General features: G+C 44.4%; 1 protein-coding gene across 9 annotated transcripts in view; it reads right to left on the reverse strand.

The window, feature by feature from the left end:
• Nucleotides 1-5,568: 5,568 nt before the first annotated feature.
• Gfrl (Glial cell line-derived neurotrophic family receptor-like) overlaps nt 5,569-17,327 on the reverse strand; it is a 70,157-nt gene continuing 58,398 nt past the window's right edge. For 4 of the 9 annotated variants that reach the window (XM_033385900.1, XM_033385893.1, XM_015181951.2 and 1 more), the window contains 11 exons: nt 16,955-17,010; nt 16,631-16,815; nt 16,338-16,529; nt 13,790-13,995; nt 13,360-13,586; nt 12,192-12,582; nt 10,274-10,338; nt 9,500-9,722; nt 8,954-9,081; nt 8,743-8,853; nt 5,576-8,626 (listed from right to left, as the gene is read on the reverse strand). In XM_033385900.1, coding sequence (XP_033241791.1) covers nt 8,351-8,626; nt 8,743-8,853; nt 8,954-9,081; nt 9,500-9,722; nt 10,274-10,338; nt 12,192-12,582; nt 13,360-13,586; nt 13,790-13,995; nt 16,338-16,529; nt 16,631-16,815; nt 16,955-17,010 — 2,060 coding nt within the window. In that variant the 3' untranslated portion in view covers nt 5,576-8,350. Of the gene's footprint in view, nt 8,627-8,742; nt 8,854-8,953; nt 9,082-9,499; nt 9,723-10,273; nt 10,339-12,191; nt 12,583-13,359; nt 13,587-13,789; nt 13,996-16,337; nt 16,530-16,626; nt 16,816-16,954; nt 17,011-17,327 lie in introns of those variants that run through there. The other 5 variants (XM_033385903.1, XM_033385898.1, XM_033385910.1 and 2 more) reach the window with 3 other exon arrangements.

Here is a 17,327-nt window from a genome sequence, read left to right on the forward strand (position 1 = left end):
TTCTTACTTTTAAGAAATTCCTCTGCCGCTGCAGGCCAAATGAGATTTAAAGAGGGGATATGGTGGCAAGGGAGCGAGAGAGAGAGAGAGACACAATTATGGCACTTTCTGCAGTAAGTTCTGGCCACACACTTGCCCCTGTTTCATCTTTTTCTGTGTTTTTTTTTTTCGTGGCTGGTCTGACTTTTTAGCATATTTTCCCTTAGCATATTTTTATTTGTAGCATTTATAAGTGAATAAATGCGAGCATTTAAATGCCACTTCCTGGTCGCCCCATCTCCCGCGTCCGTTCGGCTTGGGGCATGGCCTGGTTTGGTCTGGGACGGTCCTGGACTGGTCTGGTCTGGTCTGGGAATCGTATTCGCTCTGAGGCTCATTATGTATGCAGTGGAACAGTTTTTTCTGCTGCTGCTCAGCATTTTATGCACGTCTTGCCAATTTATAAATCATTTTTGTTTGTCTGTTTGCATTTAGCTTGTTTGCTGCCGGATCTCAGGCTGTAACTGGGAGAGAGGAGAGTGTGTGTTTGAGCCTGGACGTGGCCGGCTACGTGGCGTATACGTAATGTCTGCACTTGCATATGTTCGCTTAGCTTCTCTTCTTTATCCCTCTCCTCTCTTAGGATCTCTCTCTTTCTATACATTATGATTTATTTTAATCATTATGCTAAATGATTTTTTCGGAGCCTCATCTTTCACTTTTACGACCTCGACTTCAAGCTCTGACAAAATTATTTTCTTGTAACTGTCTGGGTTTGTAATATCAATAAAACTGAGGCGCTGATAAATCATAATTCTTACCTATATGGCAGAAAGTTCCCAACTTCATTAGAAACACAGAAACTTGAAGACACTCACATTCGTAGATATACTGCTTGTGGAAGGAAGCAGGAGCTTGGAGGATTTTTCATCGTTGCCCGGTTTATATTTCGACGAATTTTGGCCTGGCTAAAAGCATTTCCGTGTCTCAGTATTAGATTTTCGTGTTGCTTTATTGAATTGTTTTTCGTTTCTTTTGTACACCAGAGCCAGAGCCTGGTAGCAAAATGCTGCAAAGAGATACATACATATCTTTGGCTATGAAAATCTCTCAAATATGATGTCGTCGCACAGCAAATGACCCGCATATGTCTCCGTGGACCTGGTCATCAGGTCGGTGAGCCAGATGGACAGAGAGCCTGAACGATACGGGGCACTCTTGAAGGACATTGAATAACACGCAACACTTGAGCGGAGCGAACACATCTGACTAGATTTCAATCTTGTGTGAATATGGATGCGTTGGGCACAATCCAGGAACAGCTGTCAGGCATGGTAAGAGAGAATGGTGCTGGAGTGGTTTGGTGTGGAGCGTAGCAGTGTGGCAGGGTGGTGCGGGTGGGAGTGGGGGTGGTGCCACAAGTGCGCTTGTTGTCCGCTTGTTGCGCACTGAATTATTTATTAGGCATGTGTTCTCCTGTTTTGCACTAAGTGTCATTTTGTTGGCCAACAGAATTTGCCTTGTACCGTTTTTGGGTTTTGTCTGCCCCTCAACCAAAGTCCGAACCACTCTCTACTCTGTACAGTCGCCAGATCAGACAACCAAAGTGTGTCAAAGTGTCTGAATATTTTATGGGGATGCTCAAATGAAGCGCACAAATAAAATAAAAAGCAGAGAACCGAATAGAAAAAGCGGTAGACAGAGGAGAAAATTGATTTAAAGTTGAGCTGTGCTTTTCCTAATTAAACTTGAGATTTGCATAATTTGGTTTTCGCTGAAGTGGGAAGTGGGAATGGGAGTGGGAGTGGCAGTGGCAGTGGGAGCTGCAGCTGCAGCTGCACGACCCTCAAAGTGGGTCGAGGAATGTAATAAACTTGCACTTTGGATATGTACGAGTATGTATGTGGGGGGTCTTTGACTTTTGTTTTGGCAATTGGAAGAAGCATTCCCAAAGTTGCCAGAAAAAATGTGCAAAATTTGCACTCCTCGAAGATTTCATATTTGAGCTTCTCCTCTTCTCCTCGACCTTCTCCTGGCTTCTGGCTCGGCACAGGAATGCAATCAATTTGCAAATTTTCGCTACTTTGCCGCGTTTGCAAATGCTCGAGTATTTGGCTGCTTAGCAGTTTTTTCCCCCATAGTATACACATATATTTTTGTATTTTTTAGTCTTCTTTTGCCTCTTGCATTGCCATCTATTTTGTGTTATTTCTGCACTTGGCTGCTTGTCTGGAGCGCATCGAACGCTGAGACTATGCCGGAGCCGGAGCCTGAGCCGTCTATCTGTCTTCGATATTCTCTTGAATTCCACTCCTCTTCGGCTTTGTTCTTCTCTGGGAAGCAGCGAGTTATGCAAATGCAGCTCCTGAGGGTCCTGGCCATGTTTTGTTGAGCCAAAGGTGGTCGGGCCTGAGCCTGGGCCTGGGCCTGGGCTTGGGCCTGGCCAGTGTTGGCCTGGCTTTTTGGCCTGGGTTTTTTGGCAAATGGCGTAAAAATAGTTTGCGACTGCAGGCCATCAAAAAATGTTCACTGATCATTGGCCACCGTAGCGCTCTAATGAAAGCTAGAATCGGGTCTTTGCACTTGCCTGGAATACCTATGTACATACCATACCTATACTTTATGCATAGATGACTTCCTCCTTCTTTTTCATTTCTACATTTTCCTATGTGCCATGTGTAAAATCGACAAATAATGGATGCCTCCCCTCTCTCTGTGTGCTGGCAGTGCGCATTTGAATATCAATTCAATTGAATTCTTTGTGCTGCTGCGGCGCCTCCTGCTGAGGATTCTGTGGCGGTGGCTTCTTACTCAGGCATCCGGCACTCAGCCTGACTGCCTGGCAATATACATTCCCCACAGCGTTATGCAAAGGAATTCGTAATGTGTAAATGCGCCAGCCAAGTAGGAACTCTTCTGTACGAGTGTACGAGTATTCGCAATAAATTGCAGCGGAAAATGTTGCATCTTTGCATGGCCATGTCGACACGAGTTTCAGCTCGACTTTAACTGCGTTTTTTCCCTATCGAAGTCGCTTGGCAATTAATAAAGTTTTCCACCTTAAAGCTGCTATTAAACGTAAATCCGTTGATATAGAGCAAGCCCTATTAAATGTACGTAGAAAAAAATATGTTCTGTATGAATGCTGAAAGGGGAGCTTCTTAAACAATTGCGAGACGATAAACCGATTTAAATACTTGGATCTGGCCATTAATTACCTCAACTCAAATCAACTGACAGCCAGCACACTTGCCTTTTCGCATTAGTCCAAGCTCTATACATACATATATGGTTTTATTTATGTTCGAAATAAATTATTCTACTCACTCATCAGCATTATGCGCTGTTATAAACACGTTTTTAATTAAAATTGCAAAAACAGGCAAAACATAGAAGCGGCAATAAAAGCAAACAGCACGAGGATATGTGGGCTATGCTTGTGGGGGAGGTGAAGAGAGAAAAAAAATGTATATGTATATATGATGGCAGCAACTTCAATTAGCGCAAAATAAAAGGCAATTCCAAGTAGAACAAAGCCAGCAGCAGCCACAGAAACAGCAACAGAGTCACAAACAGACAGAGAGACAGAGACAGAGACAGAGACCCACTTACCCCAGCAGCTCAGCAGCGCTGGGGAGAGGGTATGGACGGAGAGTTGTAGGCGCAACAGTTTTAGCCATAAAATGGGAAACACGTAATCATCGCAGCCTGATAAATGTGCGTGCAACAACAGCAAAACGGCCACGCACTCTCTGGAACACTAGATACGAGTACGAGTATCAACGAGTATAAAAGAATTAGAGATGGGCGGAGACTGTTTCATTTTCAACATCTCTCACGAAAAAAGATATACCTAGATACCTGTAGGTATCTAGAATGTTTTCTTTTCGTTCCATTCGGGTTGGTAAGACTTGCAGGAGTGACGAGGACGCACGGCCCAGATGCACATCTCTAGGGCGTCCATCCTTACGCTGTATCTGTATAGTATAGGCCCCACATCATCGACCTTCAGCATTTGTGCCATTTTAATGAACTGGCAAGCCCGCATATACTCACTCAGTGCCTCCCCGCATTCATTACGGTTCATTTTCAGTTTTGCTATTCAGCCATCGTTCTTCCCCTGTGAATGATATTAAATGTGAACAAATATATGTATCTATGTGAAGCTGATTATTTATGGAAGTGTATAGATATTGTATGAAAACTTTGCCACTTAGCCGCGGCAGGTACGAGTATAACAAATTGAATACAAGAGAACAAAAGAACACAAACAATTGTTTACAATCTTCCTTTCCTTGCCGTCAAATCAAACCAAATACCTTTCGAATTTATGTATATGAGTCACACACCCATATGTGATTGTTTTCCTCTCGTTCCTTTTGTGTGTGTGTGTGCCCACACTTCGCTCCCTCTCTCAGGCGTTGTGTGATTGTGTGGAAATTCGTAACATTTTAACCCCTCACGTGCCAGAAATGAATTGGCTCCCAGTCAAAGTATGTGGCCCCCAGGCCAAGACATCGAAATTGTCCTCACGTCTAGACATAATTTCTTCAATCATTTATTACCTAATTAAGTGGAAGCATAAATGCCGAACTCAGCCACCCGGTATGCACATAATGGGCGTGGCAGGTCAGGGGGCACAGAGGCAGAGAAGGAACTCTAGCAGCCTCGTGCTATTTTCATTCTCTTCTGGGCCAGCGCCTTTTGTATGCGAATTAACTGGCAAAATTCCAATGATTGACCTTACTCTTTGTTGCTCTCTGGCTCTCCGGCTCTCTGGCGCTCTGGCTCTCTGGATGGGTGTGTTTGTGTCGTCGAGTGCGGCGCATTGGAGTGGTTCCTGGGAACTTGAGTTTAAGCCATGAAACGGCGTGGCGTTGCCTTGAGCAAGTGTCTTTGTCTTGTGCTCATCTTTTGTTCCTTGCAAAAATACAAAAGCATTGTGTGGCTTTTTCTTTTTATTTTTTTTCCATTTTCTTTATTCTTTTCTTGTTATACCCTGGCAGAGGGTATTCGAATTGTATCCAGTATTTCCGACACTATTTGATGTATATATCCTTGATCAGAATCAAACAATTAATATACATCTGTCTGTGGGTTGCTAGTCTTTTAATTTCCACTTCCCTAAAATATGTATAAGTTGACATAGCACAGTCGATATGTGTCTGAATCGAGTGTCCTATATCATATAGTTGTCAGAGAGAGTAACGATGGATCTGTAAGGGTATGCAAAGTTTCGGTCGCCAAGCATGTTCTTCCTTTCTGGCTCGTTTTGCTGTAGCCTTGTTTATGGATATGTTTGCTCCTGAAGCAGGTCTTTTTTCCAGCTGTCTTTGTTGCATACGTATCCTCCGCCTTGTACGTATATTTTCCATTGTAGTCCTGGCTTTGTTCGACTCAATAGTGTCACATACTTAGTTGCCGATCGCTGTGGGGCTTTTGGGGGTCAATAATGAAGTGCACATCGAGAGTTGCACGTGGCCCACAAAAGTGAACGGTTTTACTCACCAGAAAACAGTTTCCAATAGCTTTAAAATCCAGATCAGAACAGAACAGAACCCCAGCCTAGAACCAAGAAAACTTTAAAAGTCGATTGTTTAATTTTACTTTCTATATTTTGTTGCTTTTTTTCTCTTACAATGTTTTATTACAAATATCGCTTGGTTTCTCATTTATGTTTCGCTTTATTTCATAATTTATATTTAACTTTATCCATGTACTTCAGTTGGTTGTATACGCTAACATAAAGCCCACAAATGTATTCCTAACATATCGTATAGATCCTATTTACTGTTTACTGTTTAGGTTTCCACTTAAGGTTTTTCTCATGCAAGTATGCCCGATGCACAATTGCCAGAGTTATGCTCTGCTTTAAGTTCATGCTACTTTTTATGCATCCATGCTAGGGATTCGTATTTGTGTGCTAGTTTTTATTTCCTTCATTTTCTTTGCTTTTTACATTAATGCGTCTATTTTGTAATTTCCTTTCGTTTTCCTTTCTATTTTTATCATTTATTTTCTTCAACGGTACTTTACATTGTAGCTACGCTTTGTCTTGTGCCGCACCCCGAGTGACGGGCTGAAACAATACACTCGAGTGGACTCCGATATACCCCCAACTGATAACGATATAGTAGCCATTAAAACGATATGCAGTTGCCCAGCAAATGAACAACTGCTCCACTTATAATTCCCATAATCCTAGAGATACAGTTTCCCCTCCTCTGCTTCATCTTTGTCACTCCTCTGACTGCGGCTGTTATTGGGGCTGGCCTGGTTGGTTAGATTTAAATTCGTCTAATATTTAGCTATAATATAGTATGCCTTAAGCAGGTTCTCAATAAACTTTACACACTTTTTGCTAGATGTATTTCTTTATTTTAAGGTTAAAGCGCTGCTTTTTCTCTAGAGACTATTAAAGTAGTTGCCAATGCTCTCTAACGTTTATAACTTTACTCGTACTGTATGTATATTTTGTATATATTAATATGTATAATTAGTTAGGGGTATATTTGCTTAGATATGCTGGGATTAGTTCATAGTTTTATGTCAACAGTGGTATAATTTGCAAGGATATTTGATAATGATATGGTTTAGCCCCTTGCTATATATGCACTATATAATCGTATATTACATTATCAATTTTCTAACTGAAGCGCAGGCTATGGTCTTGCCAGAAATTGTATATTGTATAGGTATATATAGATATATATTTATATGTATATAAACATAATACATATCGCCATGTATATGCATTAAGGAAGACATTTTTTCATGATTGTGACCATTTTCGTTATGCGCACATTTTCCACATTGCTCTCCGCCACAAAGTATGTGACAAAAAGAAACTCGTACTGCTGTCTCTTTGTCAAATGGTCAAGCTTAGGCTTAGAGTGTGTTTGTGTTAGTGTGAGTGTGTTTGAGTGTGTGTCTGTGTGTCGAACACTCAATTAATATTCATAGAATTTTCATTCAGCCAGGTGTTGTTTTTCTTCTTATACTTCTGCCTCTTTCCCCCCATACTATTTACAATAGTTTTATTCTTTACATATTTCGTTTAAGGCTCAACTGAAGTTTCAATCGATACACAGTTCAATTTATCTGATAGTTTCGTATCCATAACTGTTGTATATTTATCGTATGTTATATTATATCGTTGTATATTGTTATAAAGTACTATATACAAAAGATTCGAGCAGGGGCATTGTAAGAACTTGGTTTTGTGTGTAAACTTTGTTTAGGTGTTCATATTGATATGTACTGTTAGTATTTAATTACGTTAATTGAGTTTTTTAAGTTGTCGGTTGTACGATATATACAGAAAAACGGAAATGCTAATCGGGATTCTGGGATAGCAATGAAACCTGTTGAAACGAGGCGCGAATATGGCTGCTGGCCGGAGATCTTCCTGCGGCTTTGCGAGAGAGCTGTGTGTGTGTGAGTGTGTGGAAACAATTGAAATGCAGAACGCATAATGGATAATGAAACCGTAATTGTTTTCGCGCCTCCAAACGAAACGGAAAACGGTGAAATAAATTAACAATAATATTTCGCTTGGGAGTGTTAAATGAGTTCATTCGCTTGGCCGTTGGTGTTGGCTGTGGAAAAGGCCTGCGCCTGACCGACCGGTTCCGACCGTTCGCACACATTAAAATGTAATTAAAAATCAAAAGAGAGAAAAGTAGTATGCATGAGAAATAAACATTGTTAAGGCGGTTAATAATTCTTTTTAATGGAGGCGGCCAAGAACTTTATAGAGCTTAAATAGCAACAAAAAGTAGCAATGGAATATTGCCTGCAGTGGATATGATAATGATGAATGACTGACAGAGTGTATATATATATTGTTTACCGTATAAAACACTAGCTACGGGTAGTACCATATTTTAAACCCATTCTATGTACAGGCCACATCAAATCCAACTCTCGAGTGTCTGTTTTTGTTATTAGCTAAGAATATTATTATGTAGACAGCAGTTTTACTTTTCACGTTAAAGTATAGATAAATCTAGGTTGAGTTCCATATTGTATATACTCGTATGTACTGTATCGTAATGCTTCACATACGTCTCAAAACAGACATCGGCAACATCGTCAGGGTTCAACAACAAAGCATTACAAAAATCGCAGCTAAACACAGAACTAGCCCCTAAATGTATACAACATATATTCATATCATACGCTACGCTATATAAGATACGTTTTACCACTCGACTCCCCGATCCCCGATGCCTGTCATGGCATATATTCAGTTATAGCTATCATTACACACGATCCGTATATCGTGTATAGTTGCACCACTCCCGCCCTTACAGATATCTACTACGTACAGTTATCCAATTGCAATCCTCAGCCCTTAGCTATGCGGCTGTCATGTCGCTAGCCCTAGCCGGCCCTGTCTGCTCGCATCGCTCATACGCAGCGTGGTCGTGGAGAGATAGGCAAGCGAGAGGAGGAGCGCGAGGTGGAGCAGCCTGTGGCAGCCACGCGCCTGCCCATGCCCACTCTGGGCAGCACTCGTGCTCTCCGGCCAGATGACCTCGACTTCGGACATTTTGAAAATGCTCAGCAGTCGGTGGGATTGTAGCTCATTGTGCTCGGTATTGATTTGATGACTGATGGTCTTCAGAATCGCGGTGCACTCGTCCTGCAAGCAGCCAGATAAGCCATAAATGTTGGGTTATTGGGTAAATGGATTATTAGGGAAAAGGAAATAGATTTGCTGGAGTCTGTCTCTGTGTGGCCTCTGGCATGTTGACCCACCTTCTCTTTCCGCAGCAGCTCAATATCTTTGAGTTTGCCATCGTGCGGCAGGCGTGCAGCAATGATGATGTTCTCCTCGGTCATATTGAAGAGCGTCAGCGTGCACTGGGTCTGCGCCAGGTCAAAGTAGAGTGGAAAGTGGAGTGGAAAGCATCAGCGAAATGCAATTAATATACGTACATTGTTGGCCATAGTTCTTTCGCTGGCTTACCTGATTATCGATGTATGTGGTTACGTACTGCTGCAGGGCACGAACGGCATCCTGCACCCCCAGATTGGTGTGTGGTCGGAGCAGTGCCTCATCTGCAGCACTGTAGCCCAGCAGCAAGAAGACGCCACCTGGTCAAAGAACGAAACAAATAGGGGGGAGAATGCAACATCAATTGCAGCAAACGTAATTTACTGGTGGCCATCGCACGGAGAAAAACGCACGCAAGTGGCATGTGGCAAGCATGGACAAGAACCACGCAACATTTAACCCTGCACCCTGCACCCACAGTGGGTTTTTGTGTCAAATGTGGCCTGAAGTGCTCTACAGAGTGAAGAAGATGAAGCCCCCGACAAAGGTTTTTCAAGTAGAATAGAGATGCGTTGGTGCCGTGAAAAGGGAGTAGGAGGAGCCGCAAAAATGCTGCGTACTTGACAGCCCTGCATCGTCATCGCCTGTCGCCGGCGATAATCGTTAAGTGCTCAACCCGTGGCGGACCCCCGACACGTTCCATAATGGGGCAGTGACGTAGCCAAAGTCGCGACTCACCTGGCAGGATGTACTCCCCGAGCGGCGGCTTCATGCAGATGAAGCGACCCGAGTAGCAGAGGCAGCGACCGCGGAACGCTTGGTAGGCGGGCGAGGCGTGGCTGTAGAACGCCAGGGCCGTGCGGCAGGGGGCGAATGGCACGCAGAGGGCGTGGCAGGTCAGGGTGAGGGACTCCCCGCAGCTGCACAGCTCGCTGCACTCGGCGTCGTCCAAAGAGTAGATCTGAAAATAAATCCCCCCAGAATACAGGAAAAGAAACGGTGAAAAAGGGCTCCGATTAAGGCTAATATTACGCGCACGTCATGTATAATAATAATTAAGGTCCCTCGTAGTCGAAAGTGAAATTAATTTCTTGTTAACATTTCTTGCTCCCATTCTATTTATATTTTTGTTTTATTTGCTGCCTTACCACGTGCTGACACGTATGTAAGCTGTGAATGCCGGGAAATGCAGCTTTTCCACATAAATATTTTCCACTTTTCGCTGCCATTCCGTTTGGCTTTTCACGTTTCGTTGCTGTTTGCCGTTGGCTTAACTTTTAGTTATGTAAATGCGCCAAAAAAGCGCTTTCTCAACTCCAACAGAAAAAGCCCCAACAAATATGTAATCCAAAACGACACACAAAATTAAATATATAAATTTTGCACTGACTTGCAAATGCCATTCAACTTAAATAATACTTTAATCGCTGTAAATTGATCACGACTGCACAATTATTTTTGGGGGAACGTGTGTGTGGAATATGATGGATCCAAAATTATTAATTAACTCACCCGTTTGCTGCTGCCTTCTCGAATCAGCTGATCCGATTGGTAAGGACGTTGAACCACACAGTTTCCTAAAGGGGGTAAAAAGAAAATTAAATTTATTGTACATAAAGCTGTTTTTTCTCTATTCTATATTTTCTCGATACAGCTTATTTTTTGTTTATCCCGAAAATATTCACTATTTAATGTCTTAAGAAAAACTAACTCAAATCATTCATTTTGAGGTATAATTCAATTTTCACTACTTTGCTACATTTAACATTCAATTAAATGCAATTTTCACTTCTATTTAAGCTTGTGGTGTGGCCATGTCTGTGTGGGCCATAGTCTTGCCTTGTGTAGCTGCAGCCATGGCAAACACAGACACAAACAAAACCAAGCATGCACACACACACAGACACAGACAGTCGAGTCCTTTATATTTTTTTTTGGTTGGTGGCAGGCAGCGTACACAATGCGACCCTGCCACTCATTCGCAAATAACGGATGTCCGCCACTCATGTGGAGTATTCATCATGTCATCAACGCCATTACGAGTTTTTCCAGGCTGAAGTTTATGGCTGGAGAGGGTGCAAATGTGTGTTTATGTAACACACATTTTCACATTCGAGACTTGAGTTGGAGCGGAGACCTTTCGACTTTCTCCACTTAATTACGGACAATGGGCCGGGCTTTGCAATTTTAAATTCTGACTAACTGTCAGTCTAACTGGCACCCTGGGCTTTCACTAATCAAATCCATTTTGCCAAAAACTTTACCAATAAAGCCGCTGCGAAATGTGCATAAATAATTGAGCTCAACAATAGTTAAATATAGTTTTAAAATTTCCGCCTCACTGCCAACGAAAATCAATTATAGATGAGACACAAACAGGCTCTATCTGCCGCCGGGGCACAGCAACATTTCATGCAAAATTCAAAGCCAAATGTCCCAAGTGTCTAAATAATTACAACAGTCGAGTTGACCACACAGACTGACAGACTGTCTGACAGCCCAACTGGGGTCTGGCACACGTTTTGGGCTCTCGGACACACCGTTTGATGGGCGGACTGATGGACTGGATGGCAAACAAACAAACTCATTTACATTTTTAATGATGTTGGCAAACACGTTTCGCCCTCACCCCCTTTCTCTCCCTCCTTTCGCTGGATCTCTGTTGGAGTTTGTTTGATAAATGAATGGACAATAAACGATGTCCTCTGTCGGAGATTTTAACTAACGGAAGTATTATCACAATGCAGTCGAGTGATACGTTTTGATGGGTATCCCCACTCTACGTGTGTGCGTTTGGACACACAATATAACATACTCGTGTATAGTCGCATAATCGGATTTGGAATGTACCTAGGATCGCAAGACGCATTCTGGCCGAACTTTTCACTAGAGAGAAGGCCGCACATAATTGCCACATCATCCGAAAGCAAACTCATTTCCGGCCACAGACACAGACACAAACAAAGACACAAACACACACGAATAGTCGTACAAATACAAATATGCAAGCGGATATGGGGGTAACCAATGTGGATACTGAATTTTAAATGATTTTTGCACAAAATATTAAAATAATAATGATGGTCGGGCGCTGAGTTATGCTTTCAATTAGCCAAACAACCGCAGCCACCGCATCAATTATGTGGAGGACTTTCAAAACGGAAACGAATCCCAAACACGAGGATGACTGATTGGTGGGAAAACCCTACCTCCCTATGCAAGGTGTGTGAGGAGGGGCCCATAATTGGTATTAAGCTGGTCAAAACTTTAAATTAGGCATGAGAGAGTCGTGCCATGTTTGTTTAAAATACAAACTTTTCTTTTATAAGCGAACACGTGTGCATACATCAAGGAAGAGGAGGTCCCAACTCCTGGACTCCAGCGACTCTGTCACCCAGCTCCAATTTATAACCCACTTGCATTTACTTACTTGGCGGCTGCGTTGTTGTTGTGGTTGCCATTGTTGTGGTTGTGGTCACCGGCTCTGTGATGCTGATGCCCACAAACTCTGTTGTTTCCCTTGGGTCAACGAAAATTACTGGATCATCGAAATCTACACTGCCGGCACTGGCACGTCCCTTTCCGCCATTTTTACGTCGGCTGCCATTGCCATTGCCGCTACCGTTGCTGTTGCTGTTGCCGTTGCCATTGCCGTGGCCATTGCCATTGCCATTTCCGTGTCCATTGGCATTGCCGTTGTGATAATCGTCATTTCCGCCATTTCCGCCGCTCTCGACGTTTACGCTGGGTAACGGTATCGAATCGGGCGGATCGAGATAATTGTGTTCTACCGATGCTGGCTCTGATTTCTCTTTTGGCTGCTGTTTCCATCCGTTCGTCCGCGTTTTCCCCCCAGTTTTTTTTTGTTGTTTTTTGTTTGGTTTTGCGTTTCGTGGTTTTTCAATTTTGTTGTGCAGTGTACGTTGGTTTTTTTTTTGTTTTTGTTTTCGTACATTTTTATTTATTTATTTGCATTTTTTGTGGTTTTCGTTGCGGTTCATTGTTGCAATTGTTCGCAGTTATTGTTATAGTTGTTGTTGTTGTTGCCACATGAAAGGGAAGGACGAAAAGATGTTAAAGAGTTTGAATGCGAATATTTTGTGTATGGGGGGGGCTTAATCTTTTTGCTGCTGTTGCTGCTTCTGGTGCAGCTGCAGGTCAGGAATTGATTGCTTTGTCGGTTTGCCAACCGGAGGAACTGGGCCAAAAGCAGAACCAGAACCAGCAACAGACCCTGGCTTGGGCCCTGGCTCTGCACCAGAATCAAAGCGAAGCGAGGCGGAGTGGAGCTGGATGTGGACTTTGGTCTGGCTGGTATGTTGTGGCATATTGTACCCGCCGCCACCGCTTCCCCTGTAGAGCCACTGATTGAGTGCTGATTGGAAAACAGAAACCGGACCGACAAACTATATGGATTGATAGTCCCAGTCCCAGAAAGGGGAGTGGGGTGCGAGAGGGAGAATTGGACAGGTAACTGTTGTTGATGCTTGTTAAAATCGGGTAGCGCTGAATGGACGGCCACTAGTTGACCGCAGTGGGGCAATTAGGATTCAAACATGCCCCGCCTGGACCTGGACCTGAACCTGGACCCTACTTACCGCATTGAAGTCCTTGAAGATGTGCGTGGCCGGCTTCCGGGCCGTTTGCTTCGGCTGCAGGCTCGTCGTCGTCGTCGTTGTTGTGCTGGTCGGTGGTGGCGGTGGGGGTGGTGGTGCCCGGGTTGTTGTCGTTGTTGTTGTCGTCGTGGTCGTCGTCGTTGTTGTGGTGGTGGTAAGGAAACCCAGCTCAGCCAATCGCTTCATATGGAAATCCTTTTGAGCCTCAACTGTCAAAGAGCGGAAAATTGTCGGTTAGTGAGGATGCAGGAAATGTATACAGCAAGCTGTCATTAAGATAAAGAGACATATAAAGTAAAGTTAACTTTCAGTAGGAGGTTTCTGCACTGAATTGATGTGTATATTTTAAAGAAAAAGTATTAAAAGTATAGAGGAATGACTCCAGGAGCTACAGTGGATAGGGATCACTTACCCACACACGGATTCATCCACAACAGACGCCGCCAGCCCACACACTGGTACAGATGCTGGGGATCGGTGCCCTGGCAGGCACAGGTGGTCCGCAGCATAGTGCCCAGGATGCCAATCATTGCCGTTCGACAGCCGCTGGGTCGCCCGGCACACTTCTTGGTGACGCTGTCCACGGCGCAGGCCTGCTCGTAGTACTCCAGCTTGAGCCTGCCCCAAGAAGTGAGAGAAACACGAAGTTCAGATAATGCTAAACAGAACAGAAAAACCCGAGTAAGCTGCTCAAAGGTAATGCCCATCCCCATGTCCATGCAGGAAATGTCTCTGTTTATGTCTTCAGGTTTGCTGTCATGCGCTAGTTAGCTCCAGTTGCATGCCTCGTCCCTGCTACATGTGATGTCTGTGAATGAGTGCCAGTTACCGTTACCTGCACTGCAGTCGTCGGTGGCACATTCTCTCAGCACCCTGGCCTGAGATTGATGTCGTCCAATTTATGCTGAAATTACTCTCGGCATTCTACTGCATTTCATAGTCTTGGGCAAATGCTTCTTCCGCTACAAAATTTACGAGGCTCCTGGTTTCTGGAATCTGGGTGAGATTTTTGTCAAGTGCCATGCGACGTATACGTAATATTTCACTTGCGGATTATTGACTGAGGCTCATGGCTGAGTCGTTAGCATTCCAATCAGATTGGTTGCAGCCTAATTAGGGTTCAATGCATCGGATGCATTGCTGTAAAGCAGATTGCATTTCCCCAAAGCTTAAGTCTCCAGGGGCATCGTTTCAATAAGGAAAAAAAGAAATATTTCCATGGGAAAATACTCATAATTGCTTTGAGGAATTTTCTATGGCGAAGCTGCCTTGAATACTCTTTCTGAGCCCACCTTTTTTTTATGCAATCTTCGCAACTTTTTTCCCCCATTAGCCTCGCTGAAACTTTGCCCACTTACAAGATGAATATTTCTCCGAGTCAGCGCCAGCGTCAGCGTCGGCCCAATCAACCGCTGACGCAATCGTTCGGAGATTGTAAGCCTGGACTGGTAGTACACTGCGTGTAGTCGCTTGTGCAACGAAAAGTTGCAGCACGCAGCCGGCCAAGTGCAGTTTAAGACATCGGAGCAGCTTCAATGAAACGGCAGCCAAACAAATGGGCATTCAGTTGGAACACAGCTCCCTCTCCTGGGTTCTCGGCAGGCGCAGGCACGTGTTGGCGCACAACCCGTCGTATACGTAATAAGTCAACATAAGCACTCGACACAGAGAGAGCGTGAGCGTGAGGGGCACACGTTGCATAGAAGTTCTCAAGCATGGGGCAGACACCCACCACCACCTCCACCTTCTCCTGCTCACTGCCTGTCCCTGTCTCTCTGCAGCATACAAAATGAGCGTCATTAGTCCAATTTAGTTGTTTGCCAAAGCAAGTGCGATTCACTTAAAAGGCAATTAATTTCCAGAGCCACAGCTACGACCACGTACTTTGCGGTCGTTCAGCCGTAACATGGCAACAAACAAACACCCAAACACTCTTGTGCCCCCAGAGCTATGCAAACACACACTCGCACTCTCACACACACACACACACATCACTCTCCCTCTCGCGCTGGAGATGGTGTTGCTGTTGCATGTGGGTGTTGCATCCTATTTATAACTTAACTTTGTGTTTGACACATTCGCGCGGTCTGGCCCAGCCTAGCTGGAGAGGTTCTTAGTTTGGCTGTCAACTCTCTGCCGCAGCCTGCAACTTGGCCTGCTTAAATGGCAGCCTGGTATAATGAAGAGCATGGTCTGGCGAGCGGAGTCTGACAGTCTCCCGGCCAACTGCCAACAGCCAACTGGTAATTTTATGCCCCGCTTGCTTGCAACTGCTAAATTTGAGAGAAAATCCAGCCGTAGCACCTCTCCTGGCCACTCCTGTCGGTTGTTGGCTGTGGGTCCTGTTCCTGTTGCCGTTGTCAATTTAACGAGTTTAGCAAAGTGCCATCAAAGTTGCGGCTTTCGCCGACTTTGCCGTGGCTAAACGCTTCTAATTCAATATGAACGCGAGCGTGTGACTAAGTCTATTAAATGCAATTTGCCTTAATTGAATTGAAAACGAAAAGGGAACCAGAAACTGCACTAGTAAGGAAGTTTGGGCCGACTATCGGATTTCCGTTGCTCAAATTAATTTGATATTTTATTACGTGAAATTCTTATAACCTTCTGAATGCCAATACTTCAATAGATAATTTTCGTTTGCCTCCGAGAAGAATGATATTTTTATTGGGTAAATAGCAGATCAAAAACTGCGCAAAACCAAAATGGGATGGACAAATGGGGAAGAAAAGAAAACACGTCTCTTTATCGCGGGATCAGGCTGAAAACCCTAAGGTGCTACCTGACTCAAACGTTTTCAAGGATTCGATATACCCTTCCACTCTCTCGTTACGTGGTACTAAAAGAGATAACCGCCATGTACTTGTGTATCGTTTTCATGGCGAGAAATTTACATTGCGCTGCGCATATTTCCGCTTCCGCTTAACGGTAAATTTTTGATATATGGCCTTTGTACCCACCTGCACTCGCGATCCTCCTTGCAGCTCTCGGCCACTACATGACAGGCGGGCGGTGGATGGTAGTAAATGCCATTGGAGCTGGCCGGATTACTGTTATCGGGCGGCCGCTGTGCACAGACGGGATGCAGTTTTTCCTGTGCAATCATGCACATGTCGTGCCGATTGCTGTTCTGCTGCATGCTGCTGGTTTTTCTGCGACGAACAATGAGAGAATTGTTGGCGATTGTTGGTGGTGCGTGGTGGTGCTGCTGGTGGTTTTTGGGGAATTGCTGCTGGACTGTCCAGCCACTTACTTGCATAGACAAAAGGCAATGTCTAGATTGAGGTCCTCGTGCGGCCCCTTATAAAAGGCCTGCAGCGATGTCATGCACGCGTTGCGATTGCACCGATGCAGTTCACAATGCATCAGCATTGGCTGCAGGGACGACGAGCAGGACGGATCTTCCCGGCAGGTGTCCAATGCTGTGTGACAGGTACTCTAAGGAAGGTTGTGTTGGGAGTGGGATGTGAACAGAGGAAAGGGAAAAAGTAATAAGCGCTCAAAATTGTGTACTGCTGCAGCAGCACTTGGAATTGTCCTGCGTGCCTCGATTTGGGCTTTTCTTTGCGGCACTCACCTGAAAGTGTTGCTTGATTATTTCCGTTGAGAGGTCAACTTCCACATCCTGACCACCTGCATCGGCAAACGGACCGAAACGTGCCCAAGTGTGGCAGTGGCAATGGGATTTGCATTTCCATTTCCATTTGCATTTGCATCGAGCAAATGTTACCCAGGAGAGTCGGAGTCGAATCGTTGGACAGAGAGTTTAGTGACCACAGCGGGGCAGGGCAGGCGTGGAGAAAATGTTTGAAATAGTTCATTAGTTTTCAATTTACCCAACCGTTCTCAACATATTCGATTCGGGTTCGGATTTTTCGACTTATCCGCTATACCCACACCCACACCCGCATCTGCATCTGCACCCGAACCCGAACCCCATGTACACACAC

The sequence above is a fragment of the Drosophila pseudoobscura genome, chromosome 2 (assembly GCF_009870125.1).
Source record: "Drosophila pseudoobscura strain MV-25-SWS-2005 chromosome 2, UCI_Dpse_MV25, whole genome shotgun sequence".
NCBI lineage: Eukaryota > Metazoa > Arthropoda > Insecta > Diptera > Drosophilidae > Drosophila > Drosophila pseudoobscura.